Consider the following 21,885-nt stretch of genomic DNA (forward strand, 5'->3'; position numbering starts at 1 on the left):
GGAGCAATTTTCTGCTTCGAGACACCTGCGCATACGCCAAAACTGACGAAAATTTTCAAAGTGCCGGTCTCATTGCAAAGATTACCTAAGTGGCTCAAGATGGCGCCCATAAACCCCAATGTCTGAATCTGCACCAAGGGGTAAGTAAAACGTTAGGAGCATTTGCCCAGGGTAACATTTAGGCTGGGGGAAGGAGAGGGGTTTTTAAGTTTAGGGTTGAATTCTACAATGTTACTAGGTAACTATATATGCAAACATGATATTGGTTGTAAAGGGTTACCACTGCAAAAAACTGCACATTACCCCAAAATATCTAGCTGTGTTGTTTGGTTCAGATTTACAAATCATAAAACTGGCCTAAATCAAGTCATAAGATTGAGTGTAATAGTGTCAAGGGACTCAATAAATGGAAAGCAAACAAAACTACAGTACTTGAAAATAGAGTTTTATGTAAACTAGTAAAAAAAAAGAGAGAATACTGTCCCTTCACATTGCTCTCCTAATGCCATTACACATTGTCTTCTGTCATCTTGAGAATACATGGAGGAGATACACAACACACCATAGGAACATAAAACATTTAGGTCTTTTTTTTTGTTTTTTTGTTTTTTAAAAATCATAGCAAAATACTACAAAGGCATTTAAAGGCACAAATAATAAATTTCCACGTTAAAACATCCTTCATGTGCCAGTGGGTATATTTAGAATGCATGAACAATAACGTATTTTATAGAAAACAAATTATCTACACAAAAAATAATTACAGTATTAGAAATACGCAGGCTTATCAGTATATACTTTTACAGCAGTTTCTCTTTACTGTAATCATTATTATCACTGAAGCACACAAAATTGGGAAGGGTCATTTATGAAATGGCCACAACATTCTAATGCAGCAATGTCAATTGGGAGTAAGGCTAATGCCAGACAGAGATGAAAATTGGCCTGCGAAAATATGCAGGCTGAAAATCAGCCCTTATGCCGACATTAGCATCCTCTCCTGTCTGCATCTGGGACAACTGTGTCGGGCTGGGTGCAGGCACACACAGCTGAGTATGCCAATGCCATTGTAGTGGTTGATTCTTGGCCTGCGTATTTCATCCCTGTCTGGCACTAGCCTAAGAGTAGTCAGTCCTGCAACAAAATCCCTTGATCTTATCTGGTTAACATGACAATTGTCAGTCATATTAGTTGTTTGTAAACAAAAGTGTCTTGTTTACAAATGATGTTAACAGCACACATACTGTGACTTTTAGGGTGGTGGCAGATTCGTGGAGATTAGTCACCCAGCGAAAAATCTCCTCTTCTTCTGGTGACTAATCTCCCCGGAATGCCTTCCCGCCGTCAAGAATGTGAATCGCCTACGGGATGATACTTGGATTACTCAGTTTTCCGAAGTCGTCTGAAGTTGCTTCGGAAAACTAAACCGATCCCAGTGCCATCCCGCCAGGGATTTATTCTTGCCGGCGGGAAGGCATTTCAGGGCGATAAGTCACACCAAGCAGAGGAGATTTTGTTCGATGGGCGACTAATCTCCCCGAATCTGAACTTGTGCCACCACCCTTAAAGCTGATGGCATACTAGATGATTAGGTGCTTATGATAAATCTGTACTACCGCAGGCAACTTAACTCCTTTAAATGCTTTCCCACTGGCAATAATGTAAGTTGCTGGTGGGAAAACATTCGCAAAGTAGCTTGAAGTATCCTTGCAATGCAACATCGGGGTTTTCCATTATTGCTAATAGGAAAGTATTTACAGGATATAAGGTGCCTGTGGTAGCGCAGATTTAGCATGGACAACTCCTAATGTGCCACAGCTCTTAAAGGAGAAACAAACCCTTTACCAAAAAAAAAAAAACCCTACCCCCATAGACCCCCCTCGCCTAGCTCCCCCCCCCTGGGCCAATGGCCATAACCTTTTACTTACTCCTCAGTGCAGAGTCACAGCATCGGAGTTCACAGCAGCCATCTTTTGGGTCTTTGTGTCTTCTTCAGGCGCTTCGGAAATTTACGTCTGCACATGCGCAGTTGTTGCAAACCGGTAAATTGCTCCAACTGCGCATGCGCCGCCGGTCTCCGTCTCACCTTACCGAAGACCAGGAAGATGGCTGCGGTGAACTCCAATGCTGTGACTCTGCACCAAGGGGTAAGTAAGTTAGGGGCATTTCCCTGGGGGGGCAGCTAGGCTGGGGGGAGGAGCAAGGGGGGCTATGTGGGGTGGGGGGTAGGGTTTTTTTGGTAAAGGGTTTGTTGCTCCTTTAAAGGGGACCTGTCACCCAAATATAAAAAGCTGTATAATAAAAGTCATTTTTAAATTAAACATGGAACCTCAGATTCAATCATATATTGTGTGCCCCTCCTCTACGCCTTACGCATAGGTGCGAGGTAGGCAATTACTTTCACTTTTCATTCTGCATTCTTCCATATTCCCCCTCCTTCCTAACCACTTATTTGTGTAGCCAGTACATTCTGGCACATAAAACAAGATTCTGGAATGATGCAAAGCTTGCCTTAATAAGAAAATTGAACCTGCCTGTTTGCTGTGATTATGAATTTTAAGACAAACCCCCCCCCCAAGATTTAGATAATTTTTGTAGCGTAAGTGAAGTTTATTTTGCTTGACCAACATCACTAAAAAAGGATTTGGAATAATTTTTTTTAAGGCGACAGGTCCCCTTTAAATAAATGACCCCTAAATTACCTAAGTGGAAGAACAGAAATATTAACATAAATGCAAACATTTATGATTCCACCAGAGTTTATAAGATGTTGACAGATGTAGCGATAAAAAAGGTGCACAAATTTTGAAGGAATACGGACACGTTTTGTATTATAAAGGAATAGTCTACAATCCAAAACACAGCCTGTTTTATATACATTTTTGATGTACTTAAAAGGGATTCAAAGCCTTAAATGAAATAAAAGTAAATATACTTACCATGAGCACTTTTATCAGTTGATTTTGATGGAAAAGGTTGAAAAGCTTTGTATCTCAAACCTCCTGTAATGACCCTCAAGTAGGAATTAAACAATGTATAAATTGTTCTGTCAGTATGTTTGAGGCAGAATGCATAATGCACCCATGAGAGCAATAAAGGACCAGGAGGGCAAGGAAACAGAATTTGAAATCACAAATCCAATAAAACCTCCACTCCAGGCTGTGTTTTATAGGATACTACCACAATTCCTATATAAACTAAAAGGCATGTCAGTAACAAATATGTAGAATGCCTTGCAAAATAAGAGCCTATGGAGAGACTGATAAGGCCCTGAGAAAATGCAGTCTCCTGCAGCATAAAATGCTGGTTTAAAGACAGTTAACTTGTAGTTAAAGAAAAACTATTTAAACTATATTAACAGATTAGCATCAAACATTTACATCACTGCTTTTAAATAAAGCAAATAATGCAGAGACCTCAAAAAGTCAGAAAGGAAGGTTCAAACCTTGTTCCCTCCAATCCATCACAATAAGGTAAGACTTCGTAAAATACAGATATTCCAGTACCCTAAGCAGTGTTAATAGTAGACCACTGATTTACTTTAATGTAATGCCCACTCTCTGTGCTTGGCATCAGAGAAACTGAAAATGAAGGGGAGAGCACTGCAAACTATAAACAGGTACACAAGAAAGGGACAACCCACAAAATGTTGGTGTGCAAGGATGTTACAATAAATTATTTTACTAAAGATAGGGGTGTACCGGATCCAAAATTTTAGGACTTGGACAAATAAATCCAAGAATTGGCTGAAAAATATGTTTATGCAAATCAGCTAAATTCCCCCAAAAATTCCAGCATTAAAAAAAAAGTCACCTTTAATTGGTCAATGTTATTAATGTTTCAGTTCAACCAGGTATTCAATATTTGTATGAATCCAAACTAAATCTGGTCTTTGGTGTGCCCCATATAAATATATACAGAATAAAATGACCCCATAAAGACAAAATAAAAAGATTCCTTATCCTTGAGACCTCCTCATTTTGATCAAGGTACTGATTAAATTACAGTAGAACCCTGACTTTATGTCTCCCGATAGCATTTTGTCACGGTCCCATTCAAGCTGCATTTTTCTTCTGTACTTGAAGTCAGAAGACAAACGGGCTTGAACCACTGCATCAGGTTATAAGACTTAACAAAATAGCACAACATGAAAGATGGAGTTTCCAAACTAGGTAATGCCGATAGATTCTAAACCTAGGTAACAAAGATACTGAATGACTGTATGAAAGTCCTGCATTAACTGGGAAGCAATCAGAGCTTCGTTCTTGCATGTAATACCTTTTAATCTGTCCAACTGTTAATTATTCAGAGTGACTGAAAAAACAGCAAGCTGCAGATTATATAGCTAATTCACTGGAGAGGGTGAATTACTTTGGTTTTGAAACAAAAGATGTAAAAACAATTAAGACTTCTATTTATAAGAAATATACTGCTGACTTACTGGATATAAAGAATTCACCTAGTACTTAACATATGTGGTTGCTGTATTTAAAGGAAAACGTTTTATACTGGCGAGTTGATCTGGAATGAAGAGATGGTTCTGTCTCTCCTGCACATTCTAAAAGCAACTTCAAACAGTTTGGATTAAAAAAAAAAAAAGGACATTGCTGATCTTTACTTTTAAATGGGCAGTATAAACCTAAAAACAACTTTGCTAAAAATGAGCCCAGTACATATAACTTTTTGTTTCCATTGAATAGTCTTCATTTTTTCCCCTATAAATAGGCTCATTTGTTCAAAGATATTTCAGTTTTTTTTGTTTTGTCCAAGAAATAACAAAAATCAGCTCATGGTGAAAGAGGGTGTATACTGCCCATTAAAATCCCTCCAAAATTAATTTCTTGCACTGACACACTGATGCCCTAGGACCTGTTATGTCCCTATGATGAGGACTAGTTTTACATCATTTATTGTATTACTATTCTGACATAATGAATAAAAACAGCAAATATTCAGTAGAAAAAAGTGACTGGGGTATTTTAAGTGCCGGTGCCAACATCTGTGCTGCCAATTCAAGGGACTGTAATCCTCCGACTGCGCTCATGGGGACTGGACGGAGCCTGAGGTGGAATGTTGAGTTCAGGAATCCCTGCATTGGTTTGTGTATTGTTGCCATGCACACTGCTTTGCGTGTTACTCCTCTGAGTGTAAAACAAGATATAGGCCTGTGTCCTGCATACTTCCTCCACTGAACACATATTAAGTTTGGAATCATTGCAGTGAACCCAGAAACCTGTATAAAGAGAAAATTGTAGTTACGTGATATTTTAATAAAAGCATTTTAGATGTTAAAACAGTTGCTTAGTAACACAATTTGTCTACACCTGCCAAAGGCCAAATTGTACTCATTTGACTTGTCAGCCCATAGCTACATCACAATAGACTCTGCATATGTGCCTTACTGGATCATCAGTCAGTCCAATTTTTACAGTGTGGCTAATCACTGCTGGTGACCAGGTTTTGGGTGAGGACATACATTTATAAGGTTTGATTAAATATATACTGATTTATTTGAAATGAGGTGTATGATCAGTTTAATCACCCAGTTAACTAGGATACAACAAAAGATTTTTTTTTAATTTGAAACATAAAACTATGAGGGACATTCAAAAAGTAATTCTATTCTGAAGTTAACCATCGCTATTAATCATAATTTTGCGTTTTAGTCTTACTGCAACTGACAGACTGAAGTACAGTATGTAAAAGCGGAGGTATACAACATACTTAGAAGTTTAAAATATTATCTGGAATATAAATATTAAAATGATTTCCATTATTTCTAAAAATAAATCTAATCTAAAGAGATGTGGCAACAATCAGAAAATAAACTCCTTTCTTTTATAATGTTAATATATTATACTGAAATAAATGTAGGAAGGTGCACAATGTTTTTGCTCTGTCGCAAAACAAGCCTGCTTACTATTTAATAAAAAATAAGAACAAGGCACACTCTACACAAAAACTCTAATTCTTCTTTAAGGTGAGATCCTAGCAAACGATTAAGGGCCAAGCCCCTTCATCAAGTGCTCTTATAAAGTATATACAGGAAAAGTACTTAAAAGAGGAGAGAATAAGTGGAGTGTGCCTTGTTTTTATTCCTTGTTAAATAGTAAGCGAGATGTGGCAACATCATTTATATATGATGAAACATTAAAACAAATGGCCCCAGCCTGTTTTTTTGATAGACCATCCTTTGATGTTTTCAGATCTCAGATCTATAATGTTTGAAGATTTAATCTGTCTGTTCTCCATGCTGGCAAGTGTATGATGCATCAGCAGACGCGTAATTAAGAGCCACTGATCCTCTCAAATCTTTGCAGTTCCAAATGTTTTGACTTGCACTGCATTATATACAGTTTGGATCCTACTGCTCCTGTGTCTTACTAGCACAACGTGGTATCCGCACAGTCCTAGGCACCCAGCATTACATTTAGTGATAATGTGCAGTTGCACATATAGCACTTTGAAAGCTGCTACATTTACTTGGGCAGGCATTGGCATATTTCCCAGGTGATGATTGCCAGTGCACTACTCATTTCTGTCGGCTGGGTGTGAATCACATGGTCCCGTGTCTCTTCTAGAGTCAATACTAATAATATCAGTGCACCTTAATAGCACAACCAGCTAAAACCCAGTTGCACAGAGGTAGGCTTTTGTCAATGCAAACAACCACAACCAGAGATTGAAAATCTCCCTTAGGGGACTGGCATATGAGGAGATTTGTCACCAGCAGTAAATCTGCATTCTGCAAGCATCAAATCACCGCAAGTAAAAACACCTGTGGGAAAATGCAAAAGTTAACAACAGCATGGCACACGTGGAGATTTGTCACCCACAGTAAAACTGCAAATCTCCTGAAACAAAATATTCACTGTGCAAACAAAAGAAACTTACCCCCCTCGGTATTGTAACAGTAGGCTGTGTAGTGTCCAGAGCCAAAGCCTTTCCCATGGTGCATCACTACTGCAGAGAGGTCATAAAGGTATGCCTCTGGGTTAGATGGTGGCAGCACATTTCTACAGTATGGCTCCATGTTTAAAACTTGATCAAAAAATACATGGACGCCAATCTTTTCACGATGATTTCGTCCAGACCACCTATATATATTAAAAACAAAAGAATAAGTTCCTCCACTTTTCAAGAACAAATAATCTTTACTCATTTCCTTCAATTCCCCATGAAGAATTGTTTGTCCTTTTTTGCAAAATTGATTTCAATACTGCTGCTCACTTCCAAATGTTTAAGTCATTTAATACCCACTACCCTCATACAGTTTTTTTCACCTATCATACAAATGGGTGATGTAAACAAAGCGGTTTCAAACCAACTAATACAATTCACCTGAATCGTTTGAGATGCAGCCGCAATACTTGAGGTAGCCTGAAAATCATAAGTTGTTTCTTTGCCTCACTCAGCACCAATGGCTTTGGAGAGGACTTCCTCCTCTTGCCTGCAAGAGATATATAAACCTTTACTCAACAATAGCAGAATCTAGTAGTATGGGAAAATAATGGGTATATACCCTATGTTTACTATACCTAAAAACCAACAGAATACATGTCAGGCAATTCTATCAGGACTCCCTTATTTATTCTCACTGTCAGAAAATCGCAGAAATATGAATCAATGGCAGAGCTGTGGAGTTGGAAGCAATTTAGGGTATCTGAAGTCGGAGTTGCCAAAAATGTTCCAACTCTGAATAATTTTAAATACAAGCACTGAAAATAAGCAAATCAGATGTAACTGCTTCTATGAAGAAGAATATGGCAGAAGCAATTCTGTTTCTAAGAAAAATACTTACGTTAATTTTGGTTTTTGGTTTATGTCGTTTAACTTTGATTTTAGTTTAGAATTACCACAGGATGTGATTTATATGTTTGAGCTTTGGCAGTGATAAAATGCCTTGTATGTTGTGTACTTTTAATCAGCATGGAAAATACATTAGGAACTGTAACACCAGAAAATGAAAGTGTTTTAAAGTAATTATCATATAATATACTGTTAGCATGCACTGGTAAAAGCTGAGTTTGCTTCAGAAAGACTAGTATAAGTTTAAACAAGTTGTGTGTAGCCATGGGGGCAGCCATTCAAGATAGGAAAAAGAAATCACAGGTTACATAGTACAGAACAGATATGCCATGTCCAATACAATTGTGTTGTATTTGTTATGGGCTATGCCAGTGCTGTCCAAATTCTGTGGCAACGAGGGCCTACGTGGTAGAGGGCCAATAATGGAAGCCAGTGTTGACCACTCCCCCTCTTTAAACTACACCCATGTTATCACACTTTTAAGTTCATGTCAACATTAATAGTGGTAACACACCAAAAAAAAAAACAAATGGTTGGTGCTCACTGCAGGAATATCACTCATCACCCATATGTGAAAAATGTAAGTCATACCCTTAAATATACCCTTAAATCCATTTGCTGCCTCCTCCCCTGTGGATAACACAGCAAATCCCCGCACACAGTGGCGTAACTAGATATTACTGGGCCCCACAACATATCCAGAGGCTGTCCTGTTTTACTGATATAAGTTAAAATGGTTAATTACTTAGGGCCTCACTGGGCCCCCTATACCTCCTGGGCCCCCTGCAACTGCAGGGTCTGCTTCCTCTGCAGCTATGCCCTTAATAGGGAAGGCAGCATTTCGCACACACAGGGAGCATAGGGCAAGGAAAGAATGACACACCCAGGGAGCATAGGGAAGGCAGAATAGAGCAGGAGACAGGGAAACCTATCATGACTCAGATGTACAGTTCACACTGTGCTTCATACAGTGACACAATGCTGGTGCCTCTTCAGCAGTTTGTAGGAAGTGTGAACACACTTTCAGTCTGGGTCTGAGGTGTGGACACTACAGCGCTTTAGGGGTGTGAACAGTAGAGGTATTACAGATGTGAACAATGCAGGAGTTTAAAGTCTGAATTTGAGGTGTAAACAATGCAGGGGCCAGTTTATCTCAGTACTGGGGTTCACACAACGGGGAGGTTGCGGGCCAGATGCATGCAGGCCGCCAGTTGACAGCACTGTGCTATGTAATCTGTGCACTACTTTTCTATAAATTGCTTGTAGTGAGTGCTGTGCCCCCACACCAGGAGGAAGCTACTCTTCACACTTGGCATACATTGACATTTTTGTGAGCACCAGTCCATTTTTAATTTCCTCCTTATATATTAAAATTAAAATGATATAAAAGGAGCTATTGCATAGTTTATTTAGATCTATTTTGCATTTACCTAGGCAATATCCTATACAAGAATAACTATTCCACAACTCGAAAAACAATAAAGAGGAAAGGTGGTAATAAAGAGAAAAAACAACAGATGAGTTCAAAGAAGAGGGCAAGAAACATGAAAAAGAACAAAAAAAAAATATCTGCAATATGCAGTTACCGAGAAAAGGTTGAGTGAGATCAGTCAGCAGTCATGACTGCTAACAAGTTGCCAGTACGCCACAGATATTGATAAAGTAAATATAACAAATGTCATGCACTTTTGTAACCCATTGCTAAATCTGAACATAAATGCTAATTGCACATGTTGAAAACGTATGTCTCTTACATTTCTTACTAATCTTCTGGTAATCGGTAATTTCCGTCACTTTCGGTGCATACACAAGTTATCACATGACGGAAGACTGCTCCAGCTGTGCATGCGCCAATACGGCACTTACTTAACGAAGATTACCGAATTGCTGAAGATGGCCCCCCTGAGCTCTGCTGCGTTGACTCTGCAACGATGGGTAATTACAGGCTTAGGGGCGTTTACAGATGTCAACTCCTATGCGGGGGGAGCAGGGAGTGGAGACTATGGAGTGTAGGGGTTTTTATTAGCAAGGGGGTTTAGTTCTCACACACCGATAGCGCTGTGCTTTTCAGCTAGAGATGCACCAAATCCAGTATTTTGTATTTGGCTGGATCCCCGAATCCTTGGTGAAAGATTTGGCCAAATACCGAAACAAATCCTATTTTGCATATCCAAATTAGGGGCAGGAATGTTAAAAGTGGAAAAATTGTTCTTTTGTCATGAAATTTCCCTAGCCGCCCCTAATTTACATATGCAAATTAGGATTTGGTTAGGCCAGGCACAAGGATTCGCTGAATCCTGCTGAAAAAGGCCGAATCCTGGATTCAGTGCATCCCTATTTTCAGCAAATACAGCACACAGTCTTACCATCTTCAACACCAAACTATTCAACACTATTTGCTTATGGAGAGAAAATATATAATGCATAATTCATTTCCATATTATATTGGTGGGAAAAATTTAAATCAGTGGATGTAAAATGAGGTTTCACTGTAAACTATATTCTTAAATACACATAAAGGCTTATGAAAATTTATTTTTATGTTTTAAAATATCTAAAAAACTATAGCTCTATATACAATACAGTGCATAAAATGTATTTTAGTATATGAATGTATATGTATTACTTATTACCATAAGGGCACCACCTTTTAAAGGTGCACAATTAAGCAATGCTTAAAAAAAGCAAAACTTACAGTGGTGCTTGAATGTTTGTGAACTTTATATTTATATGAATGTGACCTAAAGCATCATCTGATTTTCAATCAAGTCCTAAAAGTAGATGAAGACCTAGTTAAACAAATGAAACAAAAATGATTATATTTGGTCATGTATTTATTGAAAAAAAATATTCAATCACATATCTGCCTGTGGCAAAAGTAAGTGAATCAGTATTCACTTCCTTGCGCCCAGTATTTGATGTGTTCACAAACTTTCAAGCACCACTGTACACCACAGCAAGAATACACCATAAACGGTCTAACGAATTAACTTTATATAATAAATCAAATTCTCTACCATGAACGACTGCGGAAGACAGGCTTGTCTGTCTTGAATTGCTTCATATTACAATGCCTCCTCTGCTAGGGGTATCGCAGTTTCTTTAAACTTATTCCACAATATGCCTTAAATCTGTAGTGTCTGTACATTCTCACGCCACAGTTTAACTGCTTTAAATTTACATTTATAGAGCAATACATGAATGTGTCGAGCGGTTAAAACACAAATATATTTGATCAAGAGACCCCTGGAAGCACTTTTTCCCCCACTTACTGTTACACTGATCACACGCATATATTCTTCCTTCTAGAGCTTCAGTCTCTGTAAACTTGGCTAGCATTTCAGTAAGTGTACACTCAGTAGTGGTGACTGGAGCAATTCCCTTTTCCTGAGAGTGGTAGCGCTCAGGGAACTCCAGGGACAAATCCCAAAAAGGCTCCACTGTGTCAGACTTATAGCTGCATTTCAAGCAGGTGACCTAGTAAAAGAAAACCTTATGAACATCCATTTATTGAAATGGTACCGGAGCTACGAGGCTATATGAATCTTATGAAGACAACAAATAGATTAACTAATATTATAATAGATTAATAATTAGATTAACTAAATTAACGTCCCTTGCCCTCTGCTAAATTGCATATAAATATGAGCAACATAACTGCAAATCATATAATATGATGCTCCCATACCTTCCAGACTATTAAAGCGAGAACAAGTGCATACGCCATAAAAATTTTGTCTAAGAAATTATGGTGCTGATAGCTTCTCACCTGGCTAAGGAGCTGCCCATGAAATATTGTATTCACCACTTTCAACACCTGTTTGGTGAGCTTTCTCTGGGAAATGGGTATGAGGATCCTACGTTTGCTGCCCTCAGATTCAAGTTCCTGCTGCACTTTGTCTAAAAGCTCACATAGAAACTCCTGAGCATCCTGTTGATCATAGCCACGGAATGCTGGTATTAAGCTCCACACAGAGTGTAGCATTGCAAAGGGCGAAACCAGCGCCCACTTTCCTGACCACATCACTCGAAATAAGGTGTGCAGTTCATGGCATAAGGAAAGCTGTTTAGTGCTAGGTTCTTTGGGTTGGATCAGCTCCATGCTTTTAGTAATAGATGACCCCCCATTTAGCCCGATTCCACCAACTGGAAGGCCTCCACCAGCATCTCCTACACGGCGATTGCCATTGGTTCCTGTTCTGGCCAAAAGTTCTTCCTTTTCATTAGGGTCAAGAGTAAGAAAACACTCTCTGAACTTCTGTAAGTGGCTTAACACTTGCAAGATAGAGTTCATATAGCAGGTGTTACCAAGGTTGCGCAGACCTGTCACGCCTGGGGTCACAGTGGGCCTGATTGAATAAAGCTGGTTGAAGCGCCTTCGGGCTTCCCGTTGTGACGCTGAGCTGCTAGCTGTTATATCCCTGAATTTCTGGGGAATTAGGCTGTCTGTGTATGCGTGTGACAAAAGACGAGCACTTTTTCTTGGAGGAGTGTTTGCAAGTTCTTCCAAAAGGCGCCTTTTTACTTCCTGACGCCTAAGCCTTGCCTCCTCTTTCCTTCTTTCTAGCTCAACTCGTTGCCTTTTTTCTTCAAGCTTTAACTGTCCTCTTGAACTTCTCTCAAACCACAGTCTCAGAGCCTTGGCTAGTAGAGCCTGGCGCCTGTGCCACAAGGCAGTGAGCATCAGTGGTTGCCCTTGTGATGTCTTGTGACATCCAGCCCCCTCTCTGGCAGTCACTTGAGACCTTAAGCTCCTTCGACTGGATGCTTCCTGCTTCTGAGTCCGTACAGCAGAAAGTGCACTTCTTAGTAGCTTCAAATCACCTTCTGGGTTATCATTTAAGACATAATCCTGGCACAGGTAGCAGAAAACATATAGTTCATGAACTTCCATCACAAGAGGATGGCTGCTCTCCTGAAAGTGACGAAGAGAATGTTCTTCAATGTATCGGCCACAGGCCACATGAGAGCATTTAAGGCAGGCCCACACAGACTCTCTTGTGTCACAATCTACACAATGCCACTTTTGCGGGTTTAGAATAGAATGATCCTGTGCAAGGCGCAGACGTCCAACATGCTTGCATCGATCCATGTTTTACAGAAGGGCCTCATAGAATAAACTGTGAATAAATGAATAGGAGATTATTTGATAAAAGCATTTTCTGTTTGGGAAGATAACAGTCTTGACTTGTTTTTGAAGTTTACAGCAGGTTTCACTTTATGGAATAAGAAAGTGAGCCACATTCAAATACAAAAATAGTTGGAGAGCAACACATGAAAAAAGTTCCTGGGAGTACCAAATAAGGGCTGTGATTGGCCATTTGGTAGCCCCTATGTTGACTGACAGCCATGTGTACTCTGGCAGTACACATGGTTTTCTGCACCCAAAACTTGCCTCCAAGTCAGACATTTAAAAATAAGCATCTGTTTGAGGCCACTTGGAGCAACATCAATGGGTGAGCAAGCCACTGGTTGGGGGATCACTGGCTTAAGATATACCTGCACTGCGTGTCATGGTATTTAATTTCCTTCCTCCCTCATCATTCTTTTTTATTCTAAAGAATAGGAAATACTTTAACTATGAGTAATGCTGGGACCATCAAACCTACCATTTCCAAGTGGTCACAACCTTGCCGTTAACCTGTAGTAGATATAACGTGTCAAATTAATGTGGGAAAACAATATATGAAAGGAATGATGTTTTGGTTGAAGTGGTTTTTGCCAAGACTACCACAATTGTCATTCTGCCTGGTATACCATAGACCTATGCTGTACCTTCTAAAAAATAGCACTACGCAAAACCCAATTTTAGAGATAAGGTGTTGTTGCATTTGAGTCCAAAAAATACCTAATGAAATGACCAGGGTAAAAAAAAATTTACTTAAAAAGTAAAGGAGACCTAATTTATAACATTGTTTTAGAGTCAGATACAGCAGTGAAAATTAGTATTGAACACATTAACATTAGCGATGGATCAATCTGACAGTTTCGACAAAAATTCGCAAAACACAGAAGATTCACCGAAATGCATTGGGTGACAATTTATTTTTTGAAACGCAACAATTTTTTTCACCCATCAGATTCTATGGAAGACATTTTTTGCTGTGAAAAAATTAGCTTATCGCATTTTTCTAAGTAAATACATTTCTAAAAGGGATGCACCGAATCCAGGATTCGGTTCGGGATTCGGCCAGGATTCTGCCTTTTTAAGCAGGATTCGAATTCGGCCGAATCCTTCTGCCTGGCCGAACCGAATCCTAATTTGCATATGTGAATTGATAAAAAGATTTCTCATTACGAAGCAGACATACCATCACAAAATCGTGGCCCAAGGTAAAAAGACATGAGCAAAATTGACAGTTTGGTAAGATTTTTTAAACTGTTGCTTAAGTATTCATTTTGGGGTATAGTTTTCTTTTAAGTATCTACACAGCTTACCTGTAGGTACTATACTGATGAAATGCTCTTATAGATGAAGACAGAAGAGTCTTATATTGCCCCATGTCAGCCACAGCAAATCTGCAAGGAAGGTATTTCCTGTAGTGAATATATGGTGTATGCAAACAAATTTTTACATCAGACTTGAAGACAACAATGCTTTATTTCAGATATTTATTCTATTAAGGTTACATAATAAATAGTTATTTATTAGATCTAGAAATATAAATTCTCTCATAAATCAATATAATATTTAAGTAATATTTTACATGTAACAGAATGCTAACAATGCTTTTATGGATGTAGATCAGTGCTGTCCAACTTTTTGTGGTACCAAGGGCCGAAATTTTACTGGCCTACGTGGTGGAGGGCCGATAATGGAAGTCAGTGTTGTCCACTCCCCCTCTTAAACCACACCCATGTTACCACAAGAACTTTTAAGATCATATCCACATTAACGGTGGTAGCACACCAAAAAACTAAAAGGTTGGTGCTTACTGCAGGGATATCCCTCATCACTCATATGTGAAAAATTTAAGTCATGTTAAAACACACCCTTAAAGGAGAATTCAACCCTGTATAAAAAAAAACAGTACCCCCCACCTCAGGTAGACCCCCCTCCCTCCAGGCTAACTGCCCCCCCCCCAGTCAGCTTACCGAGGACCTGGAAGATGGATGCCTGGAACTCCGCTGGCAGAATCTGCACCGAGGGGTAAGAATAAAGTATGGGGCATTTCCCTGGGGGGGGCAGTAAGCCTGGGGGGGGTCTACCTGGGGTGGGGGGTACAGGGTTTTATTTTTTTTATATACAAGGTTGAATTCTCCTTTAAATCCATATGTCTCCTTCTCCTCTGTGGATAATACAACAACCCCCCCAACACATGATTAAACACCTTCGAGGCCCCTAACAACAATTTCCAAATGCTAACAAACCCCCAGAACAAACCCCTACCAGGCTTACATCCCACATGTAGCGCAGGGCAAGCAGAGAATGGCACACCCAAGCAGCACTGGGCAAACAGAGAATGGCACACCCGAGCAGCACTGGGCAAGCAGAGAATGGCACACCCAAGCAGCTCTGGGCAAACAGAGAATGGCACACCCAAGCAGCACTGGGCAAGCAAAGAATGGCACACCCAAGCAGCACTGGGCAAGCAGAGAAGGGCACACCCAAGCAGCACTGGGCAAGCGGAGAAGGGCACACCCAAGCAGCACTGGGCAAGCGGAGAAGGGCACACCCAAGCAGCACTGGGCAAGCGGAGAAGGGCACACCCAAGCAGCACTGGGCAAGCGGAGAAGGGCACACCCAAGCAGCACTGGGCAAGCGGAGAAGGGCACACCCAAGCAGCACTGGGCAAGCGGAGAAGGGCACACCCAAGCAGCACTGGGCAAGCAGAGAAGTGCACACCCAAGCAGCACTGGGCAAGCAGAGAAGTGCACACCCAAGCAGCACTGGGCAAGCAGAGAAGTGCACATCCAAGCAGCACTGGGCAAGCAGAGAAGGGCACACACAAGCAGCACTGGGCAAGCAGAGAAGGGCACACACAAGCAGCACTGGGAAAGCAGAGTATGGCACACACAAGCAGCACTGGGAAAGCAGAGTATGACACACTCAAGCAGCACTGGGAAAGCAGAGAATGGCACACCCAAGCAGCACTGGGAAAGCAGAGAAGGACACAACCAAGCAGCACTAGGAAAGCAGAGAATGGCACACACAAGCAGCACTGGGCAAGCAGAGAGTGGCACAAACAAGCAGCACTGGGCAAGCAGAGAATGGAACAACCAATTCTCACCTTCTAAAGCAGATCAGAGGGAGGGGGGTGCCGAATCTTTAAGTGTTCTAAATTGATACATTTACTTGATACATCTCTTATCTTTGTCCTTGCTGAGCAGAATCCTGGCGTTTCATTAAAGGCAACTGTTGATACAATAGTTGCTAATATTCCACAGATGAGAAATCTATCAATTAATTGTATCAACTAGATATAGCAATTTGTAACAGTTCAGAATCTGCTCCTGGATCACTGAGCTGCCAGACTGAAACGCCAGAGAGACAAACATTAAACTGTAAACTTCACTTTTGGGAAAAACAATAAAAGATAAAAAAAAGGAAAGCAATTGAAAAAGTCTATTTCTACCTGAAAAAACTCAACTGAAAAAGTGTTTGGAAGGTGAACAACCGCATTAACAGCTTTTCAGAAATTGGTTTTATACATTTTTACATCTAGTTTGTGCAACATAATTTGTTTATTAGTGTGATGTTTTAACCTAACTGCAAGCAACCCAGCCATGGCATTTAACAGTAGTTTACTGCAATCGTTAGAGTGATTCTCCTTTTTAACATTAGTTTAATGGTAGGCTTCTGACTTTGCTCATTTGGAGCAGGAAGCAGAATGTGACTTTTGTTCCATTTTCAAGTTTGCACTGTTTAGTGCAAGAACAAATACTATAAATATTTCCTAATTACAACAATAGCCATAAGGGCTCTTTCACATGGGTGGCTTTCCTTGCACTTCCCTGCATTCAGTTAAAATGTGTTTAGCTGCAGGGAAGTGCAGGAATAAACGTAATCTGCTCTTCCTTTTGGGCCTGTACTCATGTAAGCACCAAACACAGGTGGAATGCAACATGCTGTGTACCAGCTGTGTTCAGCACTTACATGCGCCTGTGTGAGTAGGGACCTCTTTAAATAAATAGAATGTGTTTCTTCCTGTGCTCCCCTGCAGCAAAATGCATTTAAACTGAACGGCAGTGAGCTCAAGGAATACAACTCGTGTGGAAGAGCCCTAAAGTATGTTCAGCACAAGCCCTATAGACTAAATCAATGAATACTGTCCCTTTAAGCTTACTGTAACACAAAAACAAACATCCAAGCTCAAAGCACAAGTAAATTACAATTCACTCTCCACTTTCTAGGCTACCTATGGTTTGCTAGCAGATGTACAAGCTATGGTTGTAGCTAAATGCTGGAATTTTAAATTCAACTTCAATTAGATCATTGTACAAAATGTAATACATATCCCCAAAACTGTGAAGGAGGAGAGCTTGTGGCATTCAGGAATGTCCCTTGCAGGAAGTCAGACAATGTTAGCAAATGTGAGGGCAATAAGTGGCCCAATGTCAAAAGATGACAAAAAAAAACATGACATTTTCATGGTAAAAACAAAAGATAAAAAGAATGCTCAGCACAAACGCTATTCATTACACTCATATTGAAAAAGGGGTATACTGTAGTGATGTGTTGGTTGACAAATTCTCAGCCCAAACCGACCCTAACCCAAATCTTTAGGCCCTCAGTCCCACTTTTACTTATATACCTGCACCTGACCCGCCACCACACAGAGGGAGTGGAGAGTGTCTATAAATAGGTGCAACCAGTCACAACAGGAAGAGCCGGCCCGAATATTTCATGTGAGAGTTAACATAGTTGACATAGTACACAAGGTTGAAAAAAGACACACGTCCATCAAGTTCAACCTTTTAGGTTTTTTTTTTTATCTCCCTAACTGCCAGTTGATCCAGAGGAAGGCAAAAAACCCATCTGAATGGGCCGAATATTTCATGTGAGAGCTGGCCGATCCGCACATAACTAGTATGGAAGTTTGATCAAATAGAGGGAGGGTTACATTTCTAGAAGATAAGTGAAAGATGTTTCAAAAACCTCTTAATATTGTCTTCAAGTTCAATTTGTCATCTGTCCAACAGCAACTTCAGGAAAATTTGGTGTACTACATCAATTACTCTCTTTTCACTTTCCATTTTTAGAAGTTTATTGATAACTATTTACTTTGTGTACTACAGCCATGAACAGAAAGCCAACCAAGACCTCTCTCTTTGTCTTATGTTTTGCTTCTCATGTAAAATACATTATTTTTCTACTCTGTTTATTATGTTAAACAAATAACTAAAGCAAAAGGCCATGTCCCATTAAGGTAATTTTAATTTTTTTTCAAAATGAATCAGTTAATAGTGCTGCTCCAGCAGAAGAATTCTTCACTGAAATCCATTTCTCAAAAGAGCAAACAGATTTTTTTATATTCAATTTTGAAATCTGACATGGGGCTAGACATATTGTCAATTTCCCAGCTGCCCCAAGCCATGTGACTTGTGCTCTGATAAACTTCAATCACTCTTTACTGCTGTACTGCAAGTTGGAGTGATATCACCCCCCTCCCTTTCCCCCCCCCCAGCAGCCAAACAAAAGAACAATGGGAAGGTAACCAGATAACAGCTCCCTAACAGCTGCCTGGTAGATCTAAGAACAACACTCAATAGTAAAAACCCATGTCTCACTGAGACACATTCAGTTACATTGAGAAGGAAAAACAGCAGCCTGCCAGAAAGCATTTCTCTCCTAAAATGCAGGCACAAGTCACATGACCAGGAGCAGCTGGGAAATGGACAAAATGTCTAGCCCCATGTCAGATTTCAAAATTGAATATAAAAAATCTGTTTGCTCTTTTGAGAAATGGATTTCAGTGTAAAATTCTGCTAGAGCAGCACTATTAACTGATGTGTTTTGAAAAAAACATGTTTTTCCATGACAGTATCCCTTTAAGCATACGGTTTTAAGTTTAATAATTTGCTTTTTCTATGTAATAATAAAGCAGCAGCATTTTTAGTTGGTAGTAACTAAGCAAGCATCCATATCGGTGGCAAAACTCATTTGCTTTCCGGCAATTTAGTCTTTGTTCACCCAGTTTACATTTATTTTTTTTTCAACAAACATAAAAGGGCACCAAGATATTATCCCCAACCAAAGGTGCGGAGCTGATAGAGCCTTAATTCTGGTTGGGAGTAACGGTGATTTTCTTTAAAAAAAAAAAAGTGTCCCCTGCCAGTTCCAGGCCACCCGCACGAGGGAGTTCCTGATTTGCATGGCCATGTTGGGGCACACGCATAAGGAGCGAATGCCTCAAGTTGGTCATTATGCACATTACGTCAGAAGCGCATTATATATGCTCTAACCAACATGGCCACTCGCACTGGGAGCTCCCTCTCACTGTCATAGAGCAGGCGGGAGGTAATTTAAAGAAAAAACAAAACTACTGCTACCAGAGTGTGGGCTCTATTAGCCCACACCTTTAGTTGGATATTTTTTGGCAACAAGTGCCCTTTAAATTGTATAATATTAGAAGTACTTTTACACAGTTGTTTTAGTACTTGCATTTTTGCTATGCACGCCAGATTGTTACAGATCACTATCTCCAGCAAGGCAGAATTTCTGGTTTGGTCCTCAACAATCTGTGGCCATGTTGAAATTTTATAAACTGGTACCCATTAACTGTGTTGGCAGTACTATTGGCAGGCCAATATATTGGAAATTAAAAAATATTCCAATATTAAGAAATGCTATTGGTCAGATAAACTGAAGTGCAACACAAAAACTCAGGCTAAACAAAGCAATTAAAAATCTATATATACCATCATATAAAAAAAGGCTTGTCTGGTTAAGTTCTACAACTGCTGCAGAATTTGTAATGCTTATGCCAAACAGCCACAGGTTGGGAAAATATCAAAAATACATTAACTTAATTATTTTTTTTTAATTAAGGGGAAATGTTTGAAGAAGACAATAGTCAGATAGACGGAATTAAAACCACGCAGTTCCAGCTCAGGAATGCCTTGGATACTTTGTTTGCTACAGGCAGTAGTCAAATAAATAAGCATTAAACACTATTCACTGTGCGCTTCCTTCTTTGTAGCTGTATCGTGCCTAAACCTTAACAATTGGGCTGCTTACCTGTGATCAATCAATAAATTCCATGAAATGAGCTACTTACAAAGACAATGAGGCCTAGTTTTGAAAGAAATCTTAGACATACCACCCAGCAGTCCCTCTTTACGCGGAGCAGTTCCGATTTTCTGAACACAGCCTGCATTCCCGTACCGCTGCTTAAACATCCCGCAACGCCGTTAATATCCAGCTACTTGGCTCCTGCCGGACAACTAAACCCGACGTCACAAGTCGCATCTCGCGAGACTGTGGCGTCATGACTACATGTATATAAACTCAGTGACCTTTGAGGAGTGACGATTCAAGTATCTCGCTGTTAATGAGCATTGTGGGTTGAAGATAGGTCACGGTAGTCGGTACAAGTCACATCAGGGTACTGGCCTCCGCTCACGGGTTGTAGGGGATTTCCCCCTTCGGTTCGGAGCTTCCACTGTTATCTTGGAACAATGATGAAAAAAAAAAAAAACGTTTTTTTTTTTACGGTGGCACTGGCTAGCCATGTTCACTGGCACCAGGACCCTAAGGGCTTTGACTATTGTCTATTTTGTAGCTGCATTGCTCTTAAAGGACCAGTAACATTAAAAAAAAAATTTCTTTTTTAACGAAAAAATTACACCAAGACAGTTTTCACTTTTAATTCGCAAAGCTTTTATTAAGAAATTACTTACTGATTCACTGCTTGCGCTCCTCTTCAGAAACAGGGCGATGATCCATGGTGCGGTGCTCAATTTCTCCTCCCTGCCTTCTATAGGAGATAGCCAGGGAGGAGAAATCAAGCGCCGCACGATGGATCGTCGCCCTGTCACCATTTTTGAAGAGGAGCGCAAGCAGAGAATTGGTAAGTAATTTCTTAATAAAAGCTTTGCGAATTAAAAGCGAAAACTGTCTTGGTGTTATTTTTTTCGTTAAAAAGAAATAGGGATGCACCAAATCCACTATTTTGGATTTGGCCGAATCCTTTGCAAAGGATTCGGCCGAACCGAATCCTAATTTGCATATGCAAATTAGGGGTGGGAAGGGGAAAACATTTTTTTCTTCCTTTTTGTGACAAAAAGCCACGCAATTTCCCTCCCGCCCCTAATTTGCATATGCAAATTCGGGTTCGGCCAAATCCTGCTGAAAAAGGCTGAATCCTTGCCGAATCCTGAACCGAATCCTGGATTCGGTGCTACTGGTCTTTTAAGTTCCATGAGGGCCACAGGCAGCTAAAGGTAGCCATAGACCTTACAATTAGGATCTTTCCTGGAAAAGATCTTTCAAGTAAAGATCATTCGTTTCACATACACACGTAGAGCTGAATCGTCATATATACGGGTAGAAACAATATAATTCTACCTGCATCTGACTTCAAAGACGCCCAATCAAAATTTTCGGGCCAGCCTGATCAAAGAGCCGACTGATGTTCAGTATTCTGATATTGGTCGGCTAGTCTCCCACCCATACCCGCACTGAATATCAAACGAAAATTTGTTTTGTAGCTTTAAGAAAGAGGGGTTACATAGGCTCAGAGAAGAAAATTGATAGTATAATTGATAGTATAATTATAGTATAGTATAATTATTTTTGCTACTTTACAACTAGGTAAATCTCCCCTCATTCGCCATCATTTCACAAACATTCTTCAACCTGCTTTTTCAGATAGAAAACAATCCACTGTTTATCACCAGTTATAAGTTGGCTGTTCACCATTTGATATCTTCCGTTGGACAGATCAATTCCCTTGTTATTTCACTGCGAACGTAGCTAAGGCTCAATTACAACCCAAACTAGTTGTGTGACATGGCCCCTTATTATATTATTGGTTCTCAAAGAGGCAGTTCACATTTAAAAGGCACCTGTTACCCCTAAATTGTTTCCCCACCAGAGGTATGACTAATAGAGCCTGCACTCTTGTAGGTGGA

The 21,885-nt window shown here is 40.0% G+C and overlaps 1 protein-coding gene across 3 annotated transcripts; it reads right to left on the reverse strand.

Moving 5' to 3' along the window:
* Positions 1-3,133: 3,133 nt before the first annotated feature.
* On the reverse strand, positions 3,134-20,676 carry usp49.S (ubiquitin specific peptidase 49 S homeolog). Of its 3 annotated transcripts, none has more exons than XM_041583850.1 (7): positions 20,653-20,676; positions 14,248-14,328; positions 11,579-12,929; positions 11,082-11,286; positions 7,342-7,450; positions 6,895-7,097; positions 3,134-5,233 (listed from the first exon to the last, which is right to left on the reverse strand). In XM_041583850.1, the coding sequence occupies exons 3-7, from the start codon at positions 12,899-12,901 to the stop codon at positions 5,013-5,015; spliced, it is 2,061 nt and encodes a 686-aa protein (XP_041439784.1). In that variant the 5' UTR covers positions 12,902-12,929; positions 14,248-14,328; positions 20,653-20,676; the 3' UTR covers positions 3,134-5,012. The 3 variants fall into 3 exon arrangements, with proteins under 3 accessions (XP_041439784.1, XP_018104798.1, XP_018104800.1); XM_018249309.2 differs by lacking the exon at positions 20,653-20,676 and adding an exon at positions 20,073-20,233; XM_018249311.2 differs by lacking the exon at positions 20,653-20,676 and adding an exon at positions 20,073-20,233 and having other exon boundaries at positions 14,248-14,346.
* Positions 20,677-21,885: the final 1,209 nt, after the last annotated feature.

The sequence above is a fragment of the Xenopus laevis genome, chromosome 2S, assembly GCF_017654675.1.
Source record: "Xenopus laevis strain J_2021 chromosome 2S, Xenopus_laevis_v10.1, whole genome shotgun sequence".
Lineage (NCBI taxonomy): Eukaryota > Metazoa > Chordata > Amphibia > Anura > Pipidae > Xenopus > Xenopus laevis.

What these genes read in the sequence shown, in the direction of transcription:
- usp49.S (XM_041583850.1), bottom strand. Translation starts at nt 12,901, where the DNA reads ATGGATCGATGCAAGCATGTTGGACGTCTGCGCCTTGCACAGGATCAT. An exon ending in ATGGGCAGCTCCTTAGCCAG is followed by an intron (nt 11,287 to 11,578) that starts GTGAGAAGCTAT and finishes TTCTTTTACTAG; the next exon opens with GTCACCTGCTTGAAATGCAG. An exon ending in CTGTTACAATACCGAGGGGG is followed by an intron (nt 5,234 to 6,894) that starts GTAAGTTTCTTT and finishes CTCTTTATACAG; the next exon opens with GTTTCTGGGTTCACTGCAAT.